This window comes from Suricata suricatta, chromosome X (genome assembly GCF_006229205.1).
Source record: "Suricata suricatta isolate VVHF042 chromosome X, meerkat_22Aug2017_6uvM2_HiC, whole genome shotgun sequence".
Taxonomy (NCBI): Eukaryota; Metazoa; Chordata; class Mammalia; order Carnivora; family Herpestidae; genus Suricata; species Suricata suricatta.
In genome coordinates, this window is record NC_043717.1 from 38536400 (window position 1) to 38556819 (window position 20420).

General features: G+C 44.0%; 1 protein-coding gene across 1 annotated transcript in view; it reads left to right on the plus strand.

Moving 5' to 3' along the window:
* The first annotated feature begins 20006 nt into the window (after positions 1 to 20006).
* CHST7 (carbohydrate sulfotransferase 7) overlaps positions 20007 to 20420 on the plus strand; it is a 23677-nt gene continuing 23263 nt past the window's right edge. Inside the window, exon 1 of the mRNA XM_029930882.1 lies at positions 20007 to 20419. Coding sequence (XP_029786742.1) covers positions 20205 to 20419 — 215 coding nt within the window. The 5' untranslated portion in view covers positions 20007 to 20204. The remainder of the gene's footprint in view (position 20420) is intronic.

Below are 20420 nucleotides of genomic sequence, written 5' to 3' on the forward strand. Positions count from 1 at the left end.
TCAGCATGGACCCTAACGGGGGGCTCCAACCCACAAACCATAAGACCATGACCTGAGCTGAAACCAAAAGTCAGATACTTAACACACTGAGCCACCCAGGCAACCTGAGGTTTATCTTTTTAAATGTAATCATTTATAGGTATAAATTTTCTTCTGAGTGCTGCTTTTGTTGCATCACATAAAGTTTGATATGCTATGCTTTATTTTCATTCAGCTCAAAATACTTTCTAATTTCTCTTGTTATCTCTTCTTTAACCCATTGGTTTGTTTAATCTCCATGTATTTGTGAATTTTTCAGTTTCCTTCCATTATTTTTTTAAAATTTTTAAATGCTTATTTATTTTGAGAGAGAAACAGACAGAGCACAAGTTGGGGAAGAGCAGAGAGAGAGAGAGACACAGAATCCAAAGCAGGCTCCAGGCTCTGAGCCGTCAACACAGAGCCTGACATGGGGTTCGAACTCATGAACTGTGAGATCATGACCTGAGCTGATGTTGGATGCTCAACCAACTGAGCCACCCAGGTGCCCCAGTTTTCCTTCTGTTATTAAATTCTAGTTTCATTCCATCGTGGTTGCAAAAGATACTTTGTATGGTTTTAATCTTTTTGAATTTATTGAGATTTGTTTTGTGGCCTTGAATGTGGTCTATCCTGGAAAATATTCCGTGTACACTTAAGAATGTGCCCTCTGTTGTCGGATGGACTGTTCTATATCGTTCTCTTAGGTCCAGTTGGTTTAAAATGTTCTTCAAGGGGCTCCTGGGTGGCTTAGTCGGTTAAGCATCCGACTTCGGCTCAGGTCATGATCTCACAGTTCATGGGTCCGAGCCCCGCGTTGGGCTCTGTGCTGACAGCTCAGAGCCTGGAGCCTGCTTCAGATTCTGTGTCTCCCTCTTCCTCTGCTCCTCCCCTGCTCATGCTCTCTCTCACTCTCAAAAATAAATAAACACTAAATAAAATAAAATAAAATGTTCTTCAAATTTTCTATTTCCTTGCTGGTGTTCTAATTGTTCTATCCATTACTGAAAGTGGGAAATTGAAGTCTCCAACTATTATTTCCCCCTTTCAATGATATGTTTCTTTCTTCTTTCAATGTTCTCAATTTTTGATATGTATTTTGGGGCCATGTTTTTGAGTGTGTATATGTTTATAATTTTTATATCATCTTGATTGACATTTTGTCAATATGTAATGTCTCTTTTGCCTATTGTAACAATTTTAAATGTTTATTTATTTATCTTTGAGAGAGAGAGAGAGACAGCAGGAGAGGGACAGAAAGAGAGACAAGAGCAGAGATTCCGAAGCAGGCTCTGTGCTATCAGCGCAGAGCCTGATGTGGGACTCAAACTCATGAACCATGAACTCCTCAGTTGAGCCAAGGTCAAAAGTAGAATGCTCAACCAACTGAACCATCCAGACACCCCCTATGCAACAGGTTTTCACTCAAAGTGTATGTTGTCTTAGATTAACATAGTTATCTTGGGGACACCTGGGTGGCTCAGTCGGTTAAGCAACCGATTTAGGCTCACATCATGGTCTCAAAGTTCAGGAGTTTGAGCCCCACGTAGGCCTTGTGCTGACATCTCAGAGCCTGGAGCCTGCTCCAGATTCTGTGTCTCCTCTCTCTTCCCTCCCCCCACTCATGCTCTCTCTGTCTCTCTCAAAAATAAATAGAACATAAAAAAAATTTTTTTAATATATCCATCTTGTATCTTTTGGTTACTTTTGCACAGGATATCATTTTCTATCCTTTCACTTCCCTCCACATGTAGGTTTTATTTTTTAATCTAAGCTAATTCTCTTGTAGACAGCATATTGTTGGGTCATGTTGTTGGGTTTTTTTTAAATACATTCTCCAGTGTTTACCTTTTAATTGAATAATTTAATCCATTTATATCTAAAGTGATCACTCATGAGGAGAAACTTCCTTCTGTCATTTTTCTATTTGTCTTCTATATGTCATTCTCATTCATCAGTTCCTTCACTACTGCCTTCTTCCATATTTCATTGATGTTTTTCCTCCTAGTGTACTGTTTTGATTACTTTGTCACTTACCTTTCTGTATATTTAAATCTTTTTAACATTTATTTTTGAGAGAGAGAGAGACAGACAGAGTGCAAGCAGGGGAGGAGCAGACAGCCGTTCTGCTCCTTCCTTCAGACAGAATCTGAAGCATGTTCCAGGCTCTGAGCTGTCAGCACAGAGCCCGGCGTGGGGTTCGAACTTAAGAACCATGAAATCATGACCTGAACTGAAGTCAGATGCTTAACCAACTGAGCCACCCACATGCCCCTCTGTATATTTTTAAAATTATTTTCTTAATGATTATATTAGGGATTACTATTAACATCCTAAATTTGTAACAATGTAATTTGAATTGGTACCACCTTAGCCTCAATAGCATAAGAAAATTCTGTACCTTTATAGTTCCATCCCGTCCTGCTCTATGTTGTCATTGTCACAAGTTACATCTTTATTTCTTTTATTTTAATATTTTTGAGAGAGAGAAAGAAAGAGAGAGAGGGAGAGGGAGGGAGAGAAATCTAGTGGGGAAGAATGGCAGAGGGAGAGAGCGTGTATCTTTTTTAAATTTTTTAAATGTTTTTTTTAATTTATTTTTCAGAGAGAGAGCATGAGCAGGGGAGGGGCAGAGAGAGAGGGAGACACAGAATCCTAAGACAGGCTCCAGGCTCTGAGCTAGCTGTCAGCACAGAGCCTGATGCAGGGCTCGAACCCATGATCTGTGAGATCATGGCCTGAGCCTTAGTCGGATGCTCAACTGACTAAGCCACCCAGGTGTCCCTAGAGAGTGTGCATCTTAAGCAGGCTCCATGCTGAGTATGACCTGAGCCAAAATCAAGAGACGAACGCTCAACCGAGCCATCCAGGCATCCCATAAGTTACATCTTTAAATACTGTGTGCCCATTAACACAAACTTATAATTATTCCTTATGCATTTGTCTTTTTCTAATGCTTATTTATTTTAGAGAAAGAGTGTAAGCAGGGGAGGGGCAGAGAGAAGTGGGGACAGGGGATCTGAAGCAGGCTCTGTGCTGACAGGGCTGGAACTCATGAACCATGAGATCATGATCTGAGCCGAAGTCAGAGGCTCAACTGACTGAGCCACCCAGGCGCCCCTTATGCATTTGTCTTTTAAATCATTTTAGGGAAAATAAGAGAAATTCCAAACCAAAGGTACAATCTTACCGGCTTTTATATTTACCTAAGTAGTTGTAGTTACTGTCACTGGTGTTCTTTATTTCTTAACATAACTTCAAGTCACTGTCTAGTGTTCTTTTGTTTCATCCCAAAGGACTCCCTTTAATATTTCTCATAGGGCAGGTTTACTAGTGGCAAACTTCCTCAGCTTTGATCTTACGTTCTCTTTCATTTTTGAAGGATACTTTTGCCAGATTTAGAATTCTTGGTTGACGGATTTTTTTTTCTTTGCCTATTTTAAATATGTCATCCACTGCATTCTGGCCTCCAGAGTTTTTATGAGAAACTGGCTATGATTTGAGGTGAAATCAAGAGTTAGACACTCAACTGACTGAGCTGCCCAGGTGCCCGGAAATGCTTTCTTTCTGCCCCTCTCTGTCTTTCCGCTCCTTCTAGTCAGTTTCCATAGTCCCCAAGCGGTTGTTTTTGCACCTTTGTTAGTTCTACCATTGTCTTTTGAGGAAGGGATCTGTTGAGTTTCTCACCAAGCCACATTGGAAGTCCCACCTCTACAGTGGCTGATTTTAATACCTAATACTTCCATATTAAATGCTAACCACCAACAGCAGAAAATAGAAGCCCAGTAGTACTGAGAAATAGCTGCTTGTTAAAACATTTTAATGGATACTTGGCCTGAATTGCCCATTGGAAAAAGCGTATCTTCAAATAAAGTGGTGAGTAATTTTTGCCTACGTGGTCTGGTAATCCTTCACTGGCTGAACTAATGGCATCATCTTACTAAAAGTTAGATAGTTCTAAGTAGTTAATCATGTTGACTAGAAAGAACATTCACACAACAAAGTTAAGTTGTACATATTTTCTTCCTCCAGCAGATGGTGACATTTAATAGACTATGGATAAATTGTCCAGAGGAACCAGCAAGCTGAGTGACTAAAATAAAATTGCCTTTATTTCATTTTTCCTTTGTCTATTTCTTGAACTCCTTTAGAAAAAGAAGCATTCATCAAAAAGTTATTATCTATAAAAGGAAACTAAGGACAATAAAAATATTATGACTAATACAGACAGTAAAAATCTTCAACTTCTTCAATGCCTAGTTGCATAGTGTTTTTACCTGATATTTTCTCATGTGGCATTAGGTTACATCAGCCTGCCTATATACAAAAATAGAACAGTGGGATGCCTGGGTGGCTCAGACAGTTGAGTGTATGACTTCAGCTTGGGCCATGCATGGTTAGTGGGTTCAAACCCCATGCTGGGCTTGCTGCTGTGAGCACAGAGCCTGCTTTGGATCCTCTGTCTCCCTCTCTCTCTGCCCCTGCCCCCTCACTCCCTCTTTCAAAAATGAATAAACATTTATATAAAAAAATAGAATAGCAAGAACAGAATGCTAAAGGGGGAAACTCTGTCTTTAAATAACACCCACCTTTGATTTCTCTTCATTTCTTTCTTGTATGCATGCTCCTCTTTCCTTTATTTTCCAAATTATTTCCTTAGAATTATTTCCCCCTTCCTTTAAGCTCAACATATTAATGTCTGCTTTCCTAGTTTTTAACTTAGAGTACAGCGCCTAATTTAAATTCATTCTTGGGGTGCCTGGGTGGCTCAGTCAGTTAAGCGTCCCACTTCAGCTCAGGTCATGATCTTGTGGCTCGTGAGTTCGAGCCCCACCTCGGTCTGGGGTATCTTCTGCCCCCCGCCCCTGCCCCATCCTCACTCTTTCTCTCTCTCAGAAAGAAATAAAAATTTGAAAAAACTCATTCTTTGGTGTATGTAATTAGTAGTCTCAATTTAATGTGCTAGCCATACATTAGGGGTGGTCAATTCACAAATTCAAAGCAAACATCAGTTGAACATCTATTATGTTTCAAGTTTAGTTGCAAAGCTCAGAGTCTGTCTAGTAAGTGAAACAAAGTCACACAGTAAGAGGTGTTCCTGGGCAGGCTTGCACAAGATTCCATGGGAACCAGGAAATGAATTAGTAATTCTGTTGAAGGAACTTCATATGTGAACTTCAGCTCTGAGTGGGATATCATAGACAGAACGGTGCACACAAGGCATTTCAGGAAGCGGGAACAACTTGAGCTCAGATCGAGAAGCATCAAACCATTAGACATTTTTGCTGAACCCAGAATAGCTTGGATAGAACCTACAGCATAAAACACACGAGTGTCAACAGAGCTAGAACTTCCCACAGAGGTAGCTTGGGGTCAGGCTGTGAACCCCTTAGAAAGCATGTTAAGGAGTAAGGACAGCACTATGAAACCCTTTATGAGGCGTGCTGAGTATGGGCTCGAACTTGTGGGCCTCAGAGAGCTGTCTTATTACAGTACGGAGTCGCCAAAGGATGGAAACACAGAGTCCAATTACGAGATGATGGATCACACAAAGCTAGAGAGGAGAAACACAGTGTGGCTTGACGAATGCGGGGTGGGGGCTGGAGGCTAATGGCAGAGGGATATTTAAGAGAAATTCACACCGTAGACTTTATGGACCAGGGTCAATGGCTGGATGTGGTGCCTGAGAAAAAGGGAGGCATGCACAAACATGGCTGTGAGGTGTCTAATTCTGGCATCTTGGTGTATAAAGAGTGGATTATTCAAAAAGGAAATCCACCAAGAAATAATGGATTTGTGCCTGGGAAGCATCCAAGTGAAGGTGCTGAGACAGAAGTGGAAATATGAGCCTACCTGGAGTTCAAGAACTTGCTGGAAGAGACCGTTGTAAACGAGTCTCAAGGCGTTGAGCACCATGAGAAGAGGAGCCCAGGGATTGAGTTTTTGGGATTTCCAATATTTTCAGTTAGGTGTAAGGTATGAAGGAGATTAAGAAGGAACAGCTTGGGAGGTAGCAGGAGAACCACAGGGAATGGAGTTATGTTTGAAGAACAAAGATGGTAGGTAACCCTCCTCTCACAGGGCAACCTGCATATTTGTGTGAAATGGATTGTACATGCCAATATCTTCACAAGCTTTCTAGAATAATCCCTGCCTCATTTTTGGCCATTGGAAGCCTGTTCAGGCCTCACCATGCTAGACTGTCAACATCCTAAGGATGTGAGAGGAAGTCAGAGTATTATGAAAGACGTCCCAACCTACACCGTGTAATTAATGTTTCCCCTCTGATGAGAAAAAAAGGTGAAACTCACAAATATAGCTAAATTCGCTCTGCTAAAGCTTATGTTTTCTTTCTCACAAAATATACACATTACCATAAGGAAGGAAAATGTGTAAAATTGGAAAAATTTCTGTGAAAAAACACTCTTTCCCACAAAATGCTTGTTTGCTGATTTGTGTTTCTATTAGCAAATACTGAGGGACCTGGTAAGTGAGTTGTAAGTGGATTTTGTCAGGGAATCGCCATTTCTGCCCCTTGGTGGGTAGTGAAGAGAACTGGAAACTCTGGTTCTCCCTGCTGCCTGGATGGTGTTGCCTCCCCTGCCCCATGTCTTTGGGGGTCCATTTGTCTGTCTTCTCACTGGTCTTTTTGTCTCTATAGTAAAGCACCTTGCCCAGGGCCCACCTTCCATCCCTGCACTGGGGTCAATTTATCTGTCATTAAAAATGAGGCTGTTCTGCTCTAGCCTCTTCTTCTGCCGTATCCCCAATAAAATGTGGAGGACCCTCCCTGGGGGAAAAAAATACCTAGAAAATGTCAGCATGTGGCGGATCCTGTCCAGATTGTCCTTCGGGAATGAAAGAAATGTTCCCTGCTGCTGGGAGCGGGGCCCACAGAAAGCCCTCAGCTGTCAGCCTCCTCAGCTCACCCAAAGTTACATCCTTCTATGGGCCCGCCTGCCTCTAATCACCGAATGACACGTGCCAGAGTCCAGCTCCAGCAGGTCCAGGGGTCCCTGAAGGATGGACGGTGTCAGCACGAGAGAGTGATGAGAAAGTCTCAAATTTCTTTCTTGATCATCAGGCAGGAATCTCGGCTCTGTCTGCTTTGGTGTCTTTTTTTAATGGTCAAGCAATAGCATGGCATCAGAAAATAGAATTGTTTACTGTGGCTAATTCCTTGTGATAAGATGCTTTGATCATCGAAAGTGTACAGAAACAGATTTTACAGAAGTGTTTTTGTAGAACCATCCCAATTTATTCTTGGCATCAGTCCCCAAGATTAAGAAAGTAACAAACCTATCTTATTTTGTACGGGTTGGGTTTGGGCCAATAATTGTGACTTTGTTTTTAATTAACAAGTTATAACCGAGTCATGTACTGCACTTACAGTGAGTTGAGTAAAATTTATAACCAAGAGAATAACAAGATGTCTTTAGGAAAAAACAAGATAGCATACATATTATTTATGTTATCTAGCTCATTAACCACAAGAGAAAGAATGTTTGTCAACAAGTTGCTAGAGAAAGCCCTTTCTTTGATGTAAGCACAATGGGGGCCCTATGTGTGTTGACCTTGCACCTGGGTTTCTAGTTTCTTATCCATCCTCATAGCTGAAGTCAGTACAAGGGAGGGTATTTGTGACTCCAGTTAGCAAAGGTGTATGCAACAACTTATGTCCGGTCCTTGTCTGTGTCTTATCTCTAAGTTAGGCTCTTCTTCTCCGGGCCAGAGTTTATTGTAATTCTTGTGTTCTTAGCCCCCCTTGTTATTTATGTCTTGGGTCTGCAAGGCTCATTAGAAGAGCCTTTTGGCAAACGTCTGCAGTACTTTGATCTAAAATCTCTTATACAGGGGCAGGAATATGCTTTTCCTTATGGGGTAACTGTGTGGGGGATATCGGTCTGATTTGGAACATTGTGAGGCCTAATCAATAACAGCAGTCCCACTCCCAATATGAGCCAATAATAGAAGGAGAGACCAGTTTCGCTTCTTGGCAGGAGCTGTGCAAACATCTGCCATGTCCCCACGGTGACGGTGTCATCCAGCGAGGCCGGTGCGGTCCCAGCAGACACGGGCTGTTCTCTCAACTTGGGACAAACCGGAACAGCCATTACACCTGCAGAGGTCTCCGTGTGGTAAAGCCACGAGTGTTGCTGGGGCCCTGGGGTACCCCAGCTTCACCTCCGCCCCATCCTGCACCCTTCTCTTCCCTTCAACACGTGTCAATCTGAAGAGCTCTATCAACTAATCTTCTGGGTGCGACTCTCCATCTCAGAGGCTGCTTCAACAGAGAAGTCAGCCTAGAGCAGAAGAAAAAAGGGAGAATTTCCTCAGCGTCTCTTCAGCCAACAGGAGCATCGGACATTGTGATATGTGTGAGGAAAAAGTTGTCCCTAGACCTAAGCAAGACACAGTGCAAACAGCCGCTCTCTGCTACAGTCTTTGGCAGTGGTAATATAATCTGCCTGCTCTAAGGGTTGATCATTGGCTTGAACATTTAATTTTTTTCATTTTTAAGTGTTCATTTTATCTTAAGACAGTGCGTGTGCAGACGAGCAGGGACGGGGCAGAAAGAGAGGGAGGTGGAGGATATGAAGCAGGCTGCAATCTGTCAGCACAGAGCCGGTCGTGAGGCTTGAACTCATGAACCGTGAGATCACGACCTGAGCCGAAGTCAGACGCTTAACTGACTGAGCCACCAAGGCAGTCCAGCCCTTGGGAATCTTTACTGCAGATTGTCATCTGGCAGGCTCTGAAATGGATATTACTCTGCGAGAGTTTATGAAGGATCACTCTTACTTAGGACCCACTCCTGTGGAAGGAAAGGGATGAGAGGGTAACAGGATTGGGCCAAGAGACAGGTGGATGTCATCTCAGTTTCATCTCAGTGGATGCCTCAGCTGACCTGACAGGGCGCTCTGAAGAGGACAGGGCCACTTAGAGCTGTCTGAAGTTGAAGTTCGACGGCTGGGGTCTTATAATCCTGCATTAATCAGTCATTGGGTGTGAGCCATGACTCTGGGCTAGGCAGGTCTCTTCAGTTTGGCACCCAAAGGGGGCTGATCGCTGAGGGGTGTGTGCCAAAAGCACTCCTAGCTGCTGAAGTAAAAAGTAGCCCGAAGGGGGATCTGAGTGGTTCCTTATTATATCTACCACACTGTTTATTTTTTTTTAATTTTTAAAAAGTTTATTGCTGCCGGAGTCCAGCTCCAGCAGGTCCAGGGTTCCCCTTAAGGATGGATGGTGTCGGCGAAGAGGGAGGGGAATGAGAGAGGCAGGAGGTTCTTTCTGCTCACCAGGCAGGCATCTCTGCTCTGACCGGAGAGTCAGCTTTATTTATTGAAAAAATGTTTGGGGTACAAAACAGAAGTGGCACTTGCCTTAGACAATGATTTCTGGTAACAAAGTCTTTGGTATGTAAAAATTTCCCAAAACATAGATTAGTAGAAGACTCATGCATAATCTTTACCAATAGAGATTGAAGTAGGTGACTAGATCCTTATCACATGGGGAAGGAAGGGATCTTTAGCATTCAAATACAAGGCAAAGTTTTTAGCACAGCAAAGGCAAGAGTTAGGTCTTTGTGAGCAGGGGTCAATAGCCCATTTTCCGAGGGAAAGAAAAACAGGTTTTCTCAGGAAATGTGACATTTGCTCCTATAATCACAAAAGAAGAAACTCCCATAACAAGTTTTTTCAAAAGGTACAATTCACATATTTTTAGCATAAGAAGGCAAGTCACTCCTGATATCAGTCAGTCAGGCGCCTTGGGGGTTGGTGTTCAAGCAGAAATTGAGTGGGGGTTGAGTGGGTGTAGACGCAGGTCGCCATCTGACGGTGGGAGGCCTTGCAAACCCACCTTACTTCAGAAATGGCTCCCAGCATCTTGCCAAGTTGGTTTCCATATAACACCCAGTGCTCTTCCCCACAAGTGCCCCCCTCCATGACCATCACCCCCCTTCCCCTCCCCCCTCCCTCTTCAGTCCTCAGTTTGTTCTCAGTATTCAAGAGTCTCTCATGATTTGCCTCCCTCCCTCTCCCTAACTCTTTTCCCCCTTTCCCCTCCCCATGGTCCTCTGTTAGGTTTTTCCTGTTAGACCTATGAGTGCAAACATATGGTATTTGTCCTTCTCTGCCTGACTTAACTGTTTGTAAAGTGAGTAACCAGAGGCGCCTGGGTGGCTCAGTCAGTTAAGCATCTGACTTTGGCTGAGTCATGATGTCTAGTTTAGTGAGTTTGAGCCCCACAGAGGGCTTGCTACTGTCAGCCTGTCAGTGCAGAGCCTGCTTCAGATCTTCTGTCCCCTCCCCGGCTTGCACTTTTTCAAAAATAAACTTTAAAAAGAAGCGAGTAACCACAGCAATCCCCTTTATAAAGCAAAAGCTGCAGGAGATGCAACGAGAAATTGATGTAAATTCGCTAATGATAGGAAGCTTTTAACATACCACTTTCAGTATAAGACAGATCAAATAGACAGAAAGTGAATAAGAATACAGATGACTTAAATGACAAATTAATAAGGTATATAATTAAGAATATGTCAGGGTGCCTGGGTGGCTCATTCAGTTAAGTGTTCGGCTTCGACTTAGGTCATAATCTCACGGTTCGTGGATTCGAGCCCCACATTGGGCTCTGTTGCTGACAGCTCGCTAAGAGCCTGGAGCCTGCTTCAGATTCTGTGTCTCCCTCTCTCTCTGACCCTCCCCTGCTCGCACTGTCTCTCTCTGTCTCTCAAAAATAAATAAATAAAAGAAAAGAATATGTCAAGCTTTGCAATGTGATAATTGAGAATACAACTTCTTTTCGGGGCACCTGGCTGGCTCTGTCAATAGAACATGGGTCTCTGGATCCCGGGGTCATGAGTTCAAGTCCCATGTTGGGTGTGGATATTGGTTAAATAAATAAACTTTTAAAAAGAGAGAGATAATACAACTTTTTCTCAAGCACACATGAAACACTCATAGACATTGATCATATATTAAGTCACAAAGGCAGTATCAGTAAGTTACATAAGATAGAACTATTATAAATAATATTCTCTGATCATAATGCAATAAAAACAAAAATTCTACCTGGAAATTTAAAAAATCTGTTAAAGAATTCTGGGGAGGAAGGGAAATAAAAAATGAAATAAGGGAATTTCTAGAAATAATGCTAATGAAAACACTGTATATCAGAAATGATTGGATATAACTAACAAAGTGATTGGAGGAAACTCTATACCTTTAAACAATATGAATATGTATCAACAAATAAATCATATTTACATATATTGATAATTATATGCTCATATATTACTTATAACAATAATGTCAATATCAATAAAGATGAAAAAAATAACAAAATAAAAATGTATGAACTAAATTCCCAACTCAAAATGCCAGAAAGAGGACAAGAGAGTAAAACAAAGACATAATGAGGAAAGAATAAAGATAAAAGCAGAAATTAATGAGATAAAAAAGGAAAGCAGTATACCTTTTTCACATCTAATTAGTAAATCAGAGTTCTTGAAAAAAAAAAGCCTGTGAAATAGACAAACCACTATTGTATTGACTACGATCTCCAGTTTAATGTTCTGTTTTTAAAAGCATTTTTTTATGTTTATTTTTGAGAGACAGAGAGAGACAGAGTGTGAGCTAAGAAGGGGCAGAGAGAGTGAGACACAGAACGTGAAGCAGGCTCCAGGCTCTGAGCTGTCACCACAGAGTCCAATGCAGGGCTTGAATTCACAAACCGTGAGATTATGACCTGAGCCGAAGTCAGATGCTTAACCGAATGAGCCACCCAGGCACCCCTAGCTCCAGTTTAATGTTAAACAATTGTGTAGATAATGGATTTCCTTACCTTGTTCTTGATCTTAGCAGAAATTTCTCAGCGTTTCAAGAATAAACAGAGTAGCAGACCTACACAAGATTAGAAATTACATGGGGGGAGCAAGCATTGAAACCAGAGGAAAATTTTAAGTCATGAGACCTTTTGTAGACTCCTATTCAAATAAATTTGAAAATATAGATGAAATGTATAATTCCCTAGAAAACACTTGTGCTAAAATTGACACCATTAGCGAGACAAAGACTAAACAAATCCATTTCTTTAAAGTTATAAAAGAACTATCTCACAAAGCAGCAGTTAGTCCATAGAGTTTTACAGGGCAAATTTGCTAAACATTTATAGATAAGACAGAAAATTAAGGAAAATCTTTATTTTCTTTTTTAGGAAACAAGTATAATCTTGATACGTAAACCTTATAAAGACAGCACAAAAAAGAAAATTACAAAATAAATCACTTATGAATATTGGTGCAAAAACAGTAAATAAAAAGTAAGCAGACAGAATCCAAGATGACATTAAGTAAATAATATTCCATGTCTAATTGGAATTTGCTCCTGAAACGGAAGGTTGGTTCAATATTATGAAATTAATTAACATAATATGCTATATTAATACATCTAAGGAGAGAATTCATTTGCCCATCTCTTTTTAAAAAACATTTTCATAAGTGGGCTTCATGCCCAGCACAGAGCCCAAAGCAGGACCCAAACTCACAACCCTAGGTCAAGATCTGAGCTGAGATCAAGAGTCAGACACTTAGAGGCCCCTGGGAGGCTCAGTCCATTAAGCGTTTGACTTTCGCCCAGGTCATGATCTCATGGCTTATGAGTTCTAGCCCTGCGTCAGGCTCTGTGTTGACAGCTCAGAGCGTGGAGCCTGCCTAGGAGTCTGTCTGTCTGTCTGTCTGTCTCTCTCTCTCTGTCCTTCTTTCTCTCTCTCAAAAATAAATTAATAAACATTTTTAAAGAAATAAAAATAAAATTAACATATAGGAATCAACTGCTTTATGTACACAATAACCAAGTAGCAGACATAATCTTAGAGAAAAATCCATTTGCAATAGCAACCAAGAAGATAAAATACTTAATAAATTGAACAAGACATATGCTAATCTATACCATGAAAATTTTAAAACGCTCCCAAGAGGCACAAAAATAGTCTTAAACAAATGGAAAGACGTTCCCTTATCTTGGATAGGACAAGCCAATATCTTAAAGATAATTTTTCACCCTAAGTTATTTAAAAAATTTACCACACTCTCAGTAAAAATACCTGTAAGCTTCTATTCCGGACATCAATAAGTTGATACTAAATTTTATATGGAAACATTAATTTGCAAGAATAGCTAAACGGCCTAAGTTGCTTGAACTGGCTATGTTTTCTGTTGCTCCATTCTCACCTCATTTATTTTTTCAAATGTCTATTTATTTTTGAGAGAGACAGAGAGGCCATGAGCAGAGGAAGGGCAGAGAGAGAAGGAGAAAGAGAATCCCAAGCAGGCTCCAAGCCATCAGTGCAGAGCCTGATGCAGGGCTCAAACCCATGAACTATGAGATCATGACCTGAGCCAAAGTCAGACGCTTAACTGACTTAGCCACCCAGGCTCCCCATGTCCACTTCATTTGATTGGGTCCTTCTCCACCTTCAGATGTCAGCTTGAGTGTCCCCTCTGGGAAGCCTTTACTACACACATGCACCTGTGCATGCTCTAAGGTGGACCTTTTGGTCATGCTCTCTGACAGAACTTGTGTTCTTATTCACAGCACTTGGCTCAGTTGGGGGTTATTCGTGCACTGGGAGATTTATTTGGTTAAAGCTAGTTTCTTCTCTTAGGCTCGAAAGGTCATTAGAATAGGGACAGGGACTGTTTTTCTCTCTATGTATCTCCTCAGCCTAGCACGACCCCAGGCACATGATTGTATTTGATGCATATTTTTGTGTTTTTTTAAGTTTATCTATTTATTTTGAGAGAGACAGAGAGCACGTGAGCAGGGGAGGGGCAGAGAGAGAAAGAGGGAGAGAGAATCCCAAGCAGGCACTGAACTGTCAAGCGTGGAGCCCGATGTGGGGCTTGAAGTCACAAACTGTGAAATCATGACCTGAGCCAAGATCAAGAATCGGACACTTTAACAACTGAGCCACCCAGGTGCTCCGGTGCGTATTTTTGAATAAATATCAAGATATGAAAAAAAATCATAAAGGAAAGCTCCAGCCATTTTTGAGGAAGTTTGGTGTTCATTTAGGGTTTTTAAAGCATTAACAATGTGATTTTTACACTCTTGTTTATAATGTTTGAAACCTCACAAAAAAGAGAAAAGCTACCAGGACAAATGAATCAAAAGGAATGCTTTTATTTTCTTTTTCCCAGCCCAAATCTTGATGTTTACCTCAGACAAGCACACAGATTTTGCCTTCCCGGGCTCTGTCCATCCTTTCCCTTCCTACTGCTACGTATTTCCAATTCTCCTCTCCTCCCGTGCCAGTAGGTCTTCCTGCCTCGACCCCCAGCCACCAGATCCCAGCAAGATGGTTTTGGGAAAGTCATTGCTGTTAATATTACTTACCCCCTCAATAGAAATAGTGGTAGGGGCGCCTGCGTGGCTCAGTTGGTTAAGCATCCGACTCGGCTCAGGTCATGATCTCGCGGTTTGTGGGTTTGAGCCCTGCATAGAGCTCTGTGCTCAGAGCCTGGAGCTTGCTTCAGATTCTGTGTCTCCCTTTCTATCTGCCCCTCCCCTGCTCGTGCTCTATCTCTGTCTCTGTCTCTCTCTCTCTCTCTCAAAAATAAACATTATAAAATTAAAAAAAAAAAGTCAGTGGTTGCTTTCAAAGACCAAAGGTATAAAAAAAAAGTGCTTCCTCCCAGTAGTCAAGCAGACAAAAGATACCTCCTGAACATCTACTATGTATTGGACACCCTCATAAAGTCTTGCACTCAAGACCCCTAATGACGCACTTTACAAATATTAATGATTATCTTTCTTTAATGTTTATTTACTTATTTTGAGAGAATGAGTGCAAGCAGGGGAGAAGCAGAGAGAGAGAGACAGACAGACAGAATCCGAGGCAGGCTCCATGCTGTCAGTGCAGAGCCCGATGCAGGGCTCGATCCTACGAATGGTGAGATCATGACCTGAGCCAAAATCAAGAGTCGGGACGCTTAACCATTGAAGCCACCCAGGGGCCCCAACCTTAATGATTATCTTTAAGACCAATTGGAAGCCATGATGGATTCCACACAGAGGAGAGAAGTACTATGACTGAAGTAAACCACTGATTCAAAATCAGAGGAGGCAGAGCGGACACAGAGACAGACTAAGCAAGTTTATAGGGACTGGACAGAGGATGGTCACCTGGGCTAGAGTGGTGGTACTGGCAATGGAGAAACATGAATGGATTAAAGGGACATGAGGTCAAACCAACCTGACTTGGTGATGGGCTGCCTTGAAAGAAGGGGGCTGATGAAGAGGCAGGTGCTAAAACCAACTTCCTACATTTCTGATTGCACAATAGGAGAGATGATTCCCCCATTCACACATTAACATTGAAATGCCCTTGAGGCCCCCAAGAAGGAATGTCAAGGAGGCCGCTGGACTTCTAGGATAGGAGCTCCAAGGAGAAGTCTGGGCAGGAAATGTCAATCTGGGCTTATTGAAGACACCATAGAGTGAGAAGGGAAAGGGCCTAGGGCCGAAGCTGAAAGAATTCTTTTCTTAATTTTTTTTAAAGTTTATTTGTCTTAAGAGAGAGAGAGAGAGGGAGGGAGGGAGAGGGCACGTGAACAGGGGAGGGTCAGAGATAGGGGGAGAGAGAGAATCCCAGGCAGGCTCCAGGCATCAGCACAGACCCCAAGGTGGGGCTCAAACCCACCAACCTTGAGACCATGACCTCAGTGGAAACCAAGAGTCCGATGCTTAATGGACTGAGCCACCCAGGCGCCCCTGAAGCTGAAAGAACTTAAATATCCCAACACCGAATGACCAGCTGGAGGAAGATGAGCTTCCCACAACAGCGACAACGAAGACAGGAACTCCTAGTTGAAGCTTACTTCATCTCACGCACGGCTGTTGTATCTTTCAACCTATCTGTCTATCCTTGGCAAATGTGATTCTTCCAATAACCCTGCAATAACCCTACTAGTAGTACCATCACCGTGTTACAGAGCCAAACGCTTTCTTCTGAAGGTACAGCTATGAAATGAGAGGCGAACTGCACAAGGGTGATGTCCCAGGAATGGAAAGGAGACAATTTGGAGGGGGGAGCTGTCAGGGCTTAAATGCTATTGGAGGGTCAACCAAGATGGGACAGGAAATTGTCCTCTGGATTCAATAACATGGGAGCCACTGAGAAGCTTAGAACCAGCTGTTTATGCAGCAATACGGGGCCGGAATCCAGACTGGAGCGCGCTGAGGAAGGAGCAGGAGAGGAGGGGAGGGAAAGGACTTCTCCAGTGAGAAGTTGGCGTGGCTAAGGGCAGGGCTGACAGACGCAAGTCCAGGCGGAACACCAGCCAGGCTCTGAATTTGATTGTACACCTTGACCTGGGGCCAAAGGAAGGCGGATCTGTTTCAAGGTGCTCAGTCTCATTTTTGAAATTCATCTGCCTGGTGAGGGCACATTCCGAGTCCCACAAAGGTGCTGTATGTGTCTGTGGCGGCGGTGCTAGGGGAGGATGGGAATCAATGGGATTTTTTTTTTCCAAAGAGAGAGACATTTGACGACGTTTAATTCTGACGTTGGCAAGAACACTCTGAGAGCTTGGGGTTGAAGGTACAGAAAGGAGAGGTGGCGACTGAGAGCAGGGATTGGGGCATATGCTCTTGTCCCAGAAGGAAAACAAAAAAGGCGTAGCAGGTCTACTAAATTAGGTGTGCCAGAAATCACTTTACAGAAAACCGCTTTTTCTTTTCTTTAACTAAACTATAGGTGACACACAATGTTACATTAGTTTCAGGTGTGTGACGTAGCGACTCACAGCTCCATCTGTTATGCTGTGCTCACGACAAGGGTAACTGCCACTTGTCACCATATAAGGTTATTACAATACCATTGACTGTATTCGCTACACTGTGCCTTTCATCCCTGTGACCTATTCATTCCATAACTGGAAGCCAGTACCTCCCAGAAAACAACTTTATTTCTTTAAAACATTTTTTAATGTTTATTTTTGAGAGAGCACAGGCAGAGGAGGGGCAGAGAGAGGGGGACAGAAGATCCGAAGCATGCTTTTTGAAGACAGCTAGCAAACTCAATGTGGGGCTCGAACCCACCAACTCTGAGATCATGACCTGAGCTGAAGTCAGACACCCAACCAACTGAGCTAACCAGACGCCCCAGTAAACCACTTTATTTCTGATTGAGCTTTCTGTGGGGCAATTTACCTTGGTAATTCCTAGGGTTTTTCTACTTCTAGGGTTGTACCATAGACCTAGGGTCTTAGGATCATTGGGTTTGGGTCCACATAGGTGCCCGTGAGATGTCACCAACACTGTCTCTGTGACCCTTCTGCTGCTCTGAGTTATGTCTGGGGCCCAGGAAGGTTTGGGATAGTGCCTCTGATATCTGTCAAGATGAACCACACAGCCGTTCCGTGATTGCTGTTCTTCCCTGACTCATTGTGAGGAAGAGAGCTCAGATGCTTTTTGCTGTGGGGTCCATAGACTTCTCTCTCTCTTCACCCACCCCCAGCCCAGGGGAAGAGCCAGTAGAGTGAGTGCTACTCTTTCCCCCTGCTTCTCCAAGATGCTTCGGCTAAGCCTTCACACCTTCCTTGTATCAGCTAGCTCTTGCTGCATAACAACCCCCCCCAAATGTAGTATCTTATAATACACATCTATTATTTCCCACAATTCTGTGGGTCAGCTACGTGGTTCTTCTGATTTGGGTCAACTCGATTGGTGCTGGAGAGTGTAGCATCTTTCAGTGCAAAGTGTGGTCCTCAGAGCAGCAGCACCCAGGAGATTATTTGAAATGTAGGCTCTCTGGCCCCATCTTAATGTATCAGTTTCCTAAGATCCCCAGGTGTTTTATGAAACACTGGTCTAGGCTCTCCTCTCTCACCTGTCTTGGCAGTTGACAGGCTGTCTGGTCTAAGGGGCCTCAGCTGGGACAGCTTGTTCTTGGATCCATGTGGCTAGTCCAGGCTTCTTCAACTGTTGATTTCAGGGTTCCCAAGAGCAGCCAGAGGAGAATCCCCACCATGGAAGCATGTTTCAAGCCTCTGCTTGTATCGTGTTTACTACTGCCCCATTGGCCAAGTCATAAGGCCATCCCACAGTCAGTGTGACTAGACACTGCCAAAGGGTGCAGAGAGGGGAGGAGAAAAATTTTTGGCTATTTAAAAAACCGACCACACCCTCCATGCCTGGAGTTGAGGCTTTTGGAAAAAAAATACCAGTGATTTTTTGCATTCTGCCGAGCCACATCCCTCCCTTCAGGTGAGCAGAGAGCCATCCACTTGCTTAAAAGAGGAGAAGAGGGAAAAGTAAAAAGATAGGGAAGGAAAAAGTCATAGTTTCATACTGGAAAATAATCTCTCTGCCACAAAAGAGAAGATGGGTACAGAGGTAAGTGGATATATGGCTCTACAGTGGAAAGTGAGATTGTCTAATAGTTTCATTTTCTCTATGCAGTAGGAGGGAACTTCATTTGTTGAAAACAGGGGAAGGAGTGCAAAGAAGGATATCAGGAGTCTGAGGAGAGCAGAGCAGGTTTGAAATAGTCATAATGAACCAGAGACTTGGAATTGACATGAAATGTATAGGATTTCACGGACACTTTGAGGTTGATGATGATGACTTTATCAGTCCTCTGGGGAAAGTTCTTGCAACAGTGTTTGCAGGCACAGAGAAAGCCCAAGGCAGGGTTTAACCAGAGGTCATAAGGTCAGGGAGTTTAGGTTATTGGCAGATGTGTTGTTAAGAAAATGGTCTGGGGTCTCTTAGCCGAATATGCAAAACTGAGACCAAAGTGAAGGTAGTGGTCAATGAGGCTGGAGAATAGAGAGGATTTGAACAAATGGCTGAAAGGCACGGGAAGTGTGGGCAGACAGCACGATGTGTCAGCTAATGATTTCAGAGTTGGAGCACTGGAGTAGTTTCTGTGATGAAACAGCCCAGAGATCTTTGGAGATGTTCTCACTTTTCCAATTTGAGCACTTTCCCCAGGTGGAGACAAGTGGATTTGCTTTCTATCTTCCATTAACCTTACAACAGCTTCCTCCAAGGGGGTGCTCGCTATCTTGCTGAAACAGGGCAAAATTCTCCTTTTTAGTTCTCTTTTGGATTTCAGGAACTTTAAGTTTAATCTGCCTCTCGGACTTCCTGTCCCCTTTCCATCCATTCTTGAGCACATATCCCTGCTTATGGGTCCTTTTAAACACTGATCGCCGGAGACAGTCCACCATCATACCTAACTCTACTTCTGTAAATGTCTTTTGCTCACCTGTCAGTACGGCCTAGGTTATGCGGTGGTAACAAGTGGCCCCCAAATCTCACAAGGGCAGGAGGTATGGAGGTGCTAAAAAATCATCTGCATTTTTACAAGTGAGTTAACTGACCTTCAGGGTGTCTAAAGATGTGCATAGCCCTGGGCGGGCAAAACCCTAAGGAACACAACACTTCACAAAGGCTACACCTTAACAATGACTTGCGCTGCGTGAATGTATTACGTGCAACTGAGTATCTTTATCCTAGTGGAGATGTTTTCCCATCCAGAACTCAGGAACACCCACCCCCGGGGCCGATGGGGACGCTGGAAGTGGATAGTGACCAGGAGCCCCGCTCTAAATGGCATGGAGGCGAGTCCGCCTACGACAGAGACGACCAGACGGGGGGACACAAAACAGAAGGCTCGGTGGAGTTCTCCGGGCGGGGTCCACGTCCCGTCACTGGGTACATTCTGTACACATGAGCCCCTCCCTTGCCTGAAGTCTTGATTCATGAAGACTTGCCTTCCCAACGGAGGGGTTGGGGAAAGGTGGGGTCTGGCTCGGTGCGCCCCAAACACCGTCCCCACCCCGCAGCAACCCCGCCCAGATCTGGCAGAGCCCTGGGCAATCCCGCGCGGGTGAAGAGGCGGGGAGAAGCTGCGAGGTCGAAGGCGGGGCGGACGGCTGCCAAACCAGCCAATAGGCGGCTCTCCAGCGGCTGAGCCGAGAGCGGGTAGGGGCGCCGCCACCAGCACCACCGCCTCCCAAGTTTCCCCTTGTGGATGCACCGCGCGGGTGGCGCGGCTCGTCCAGGCGCAGAGGGGCCTGAAGAGGCCAGAGGCGCGGGCCCGGGACGGGATTTCTGAGGAAGGGGAGAGGACGGGTGCCCCACCCGCTCGGAGGGTGGGGGGCTCGGTGAGCGATGAAGGGCCGGCGGCGGCGGCGCCGGGAGTACTGCAAGTTCGCGCTGCTGTTGGTGCTGTACACGCTGGTGCTGCTGCTCGTCCCCTCCGTACTGGACGGCGGCCGCGACGGCGACAAGGGCGCGGGGCACTGCCCGGGCCTGCAGCACAGCCTGGGAGTGTGGAGCTTGGAGGCGGCGGCGGCGGACGAGCGCGAGCAGGGCGCCGAGGGGCGG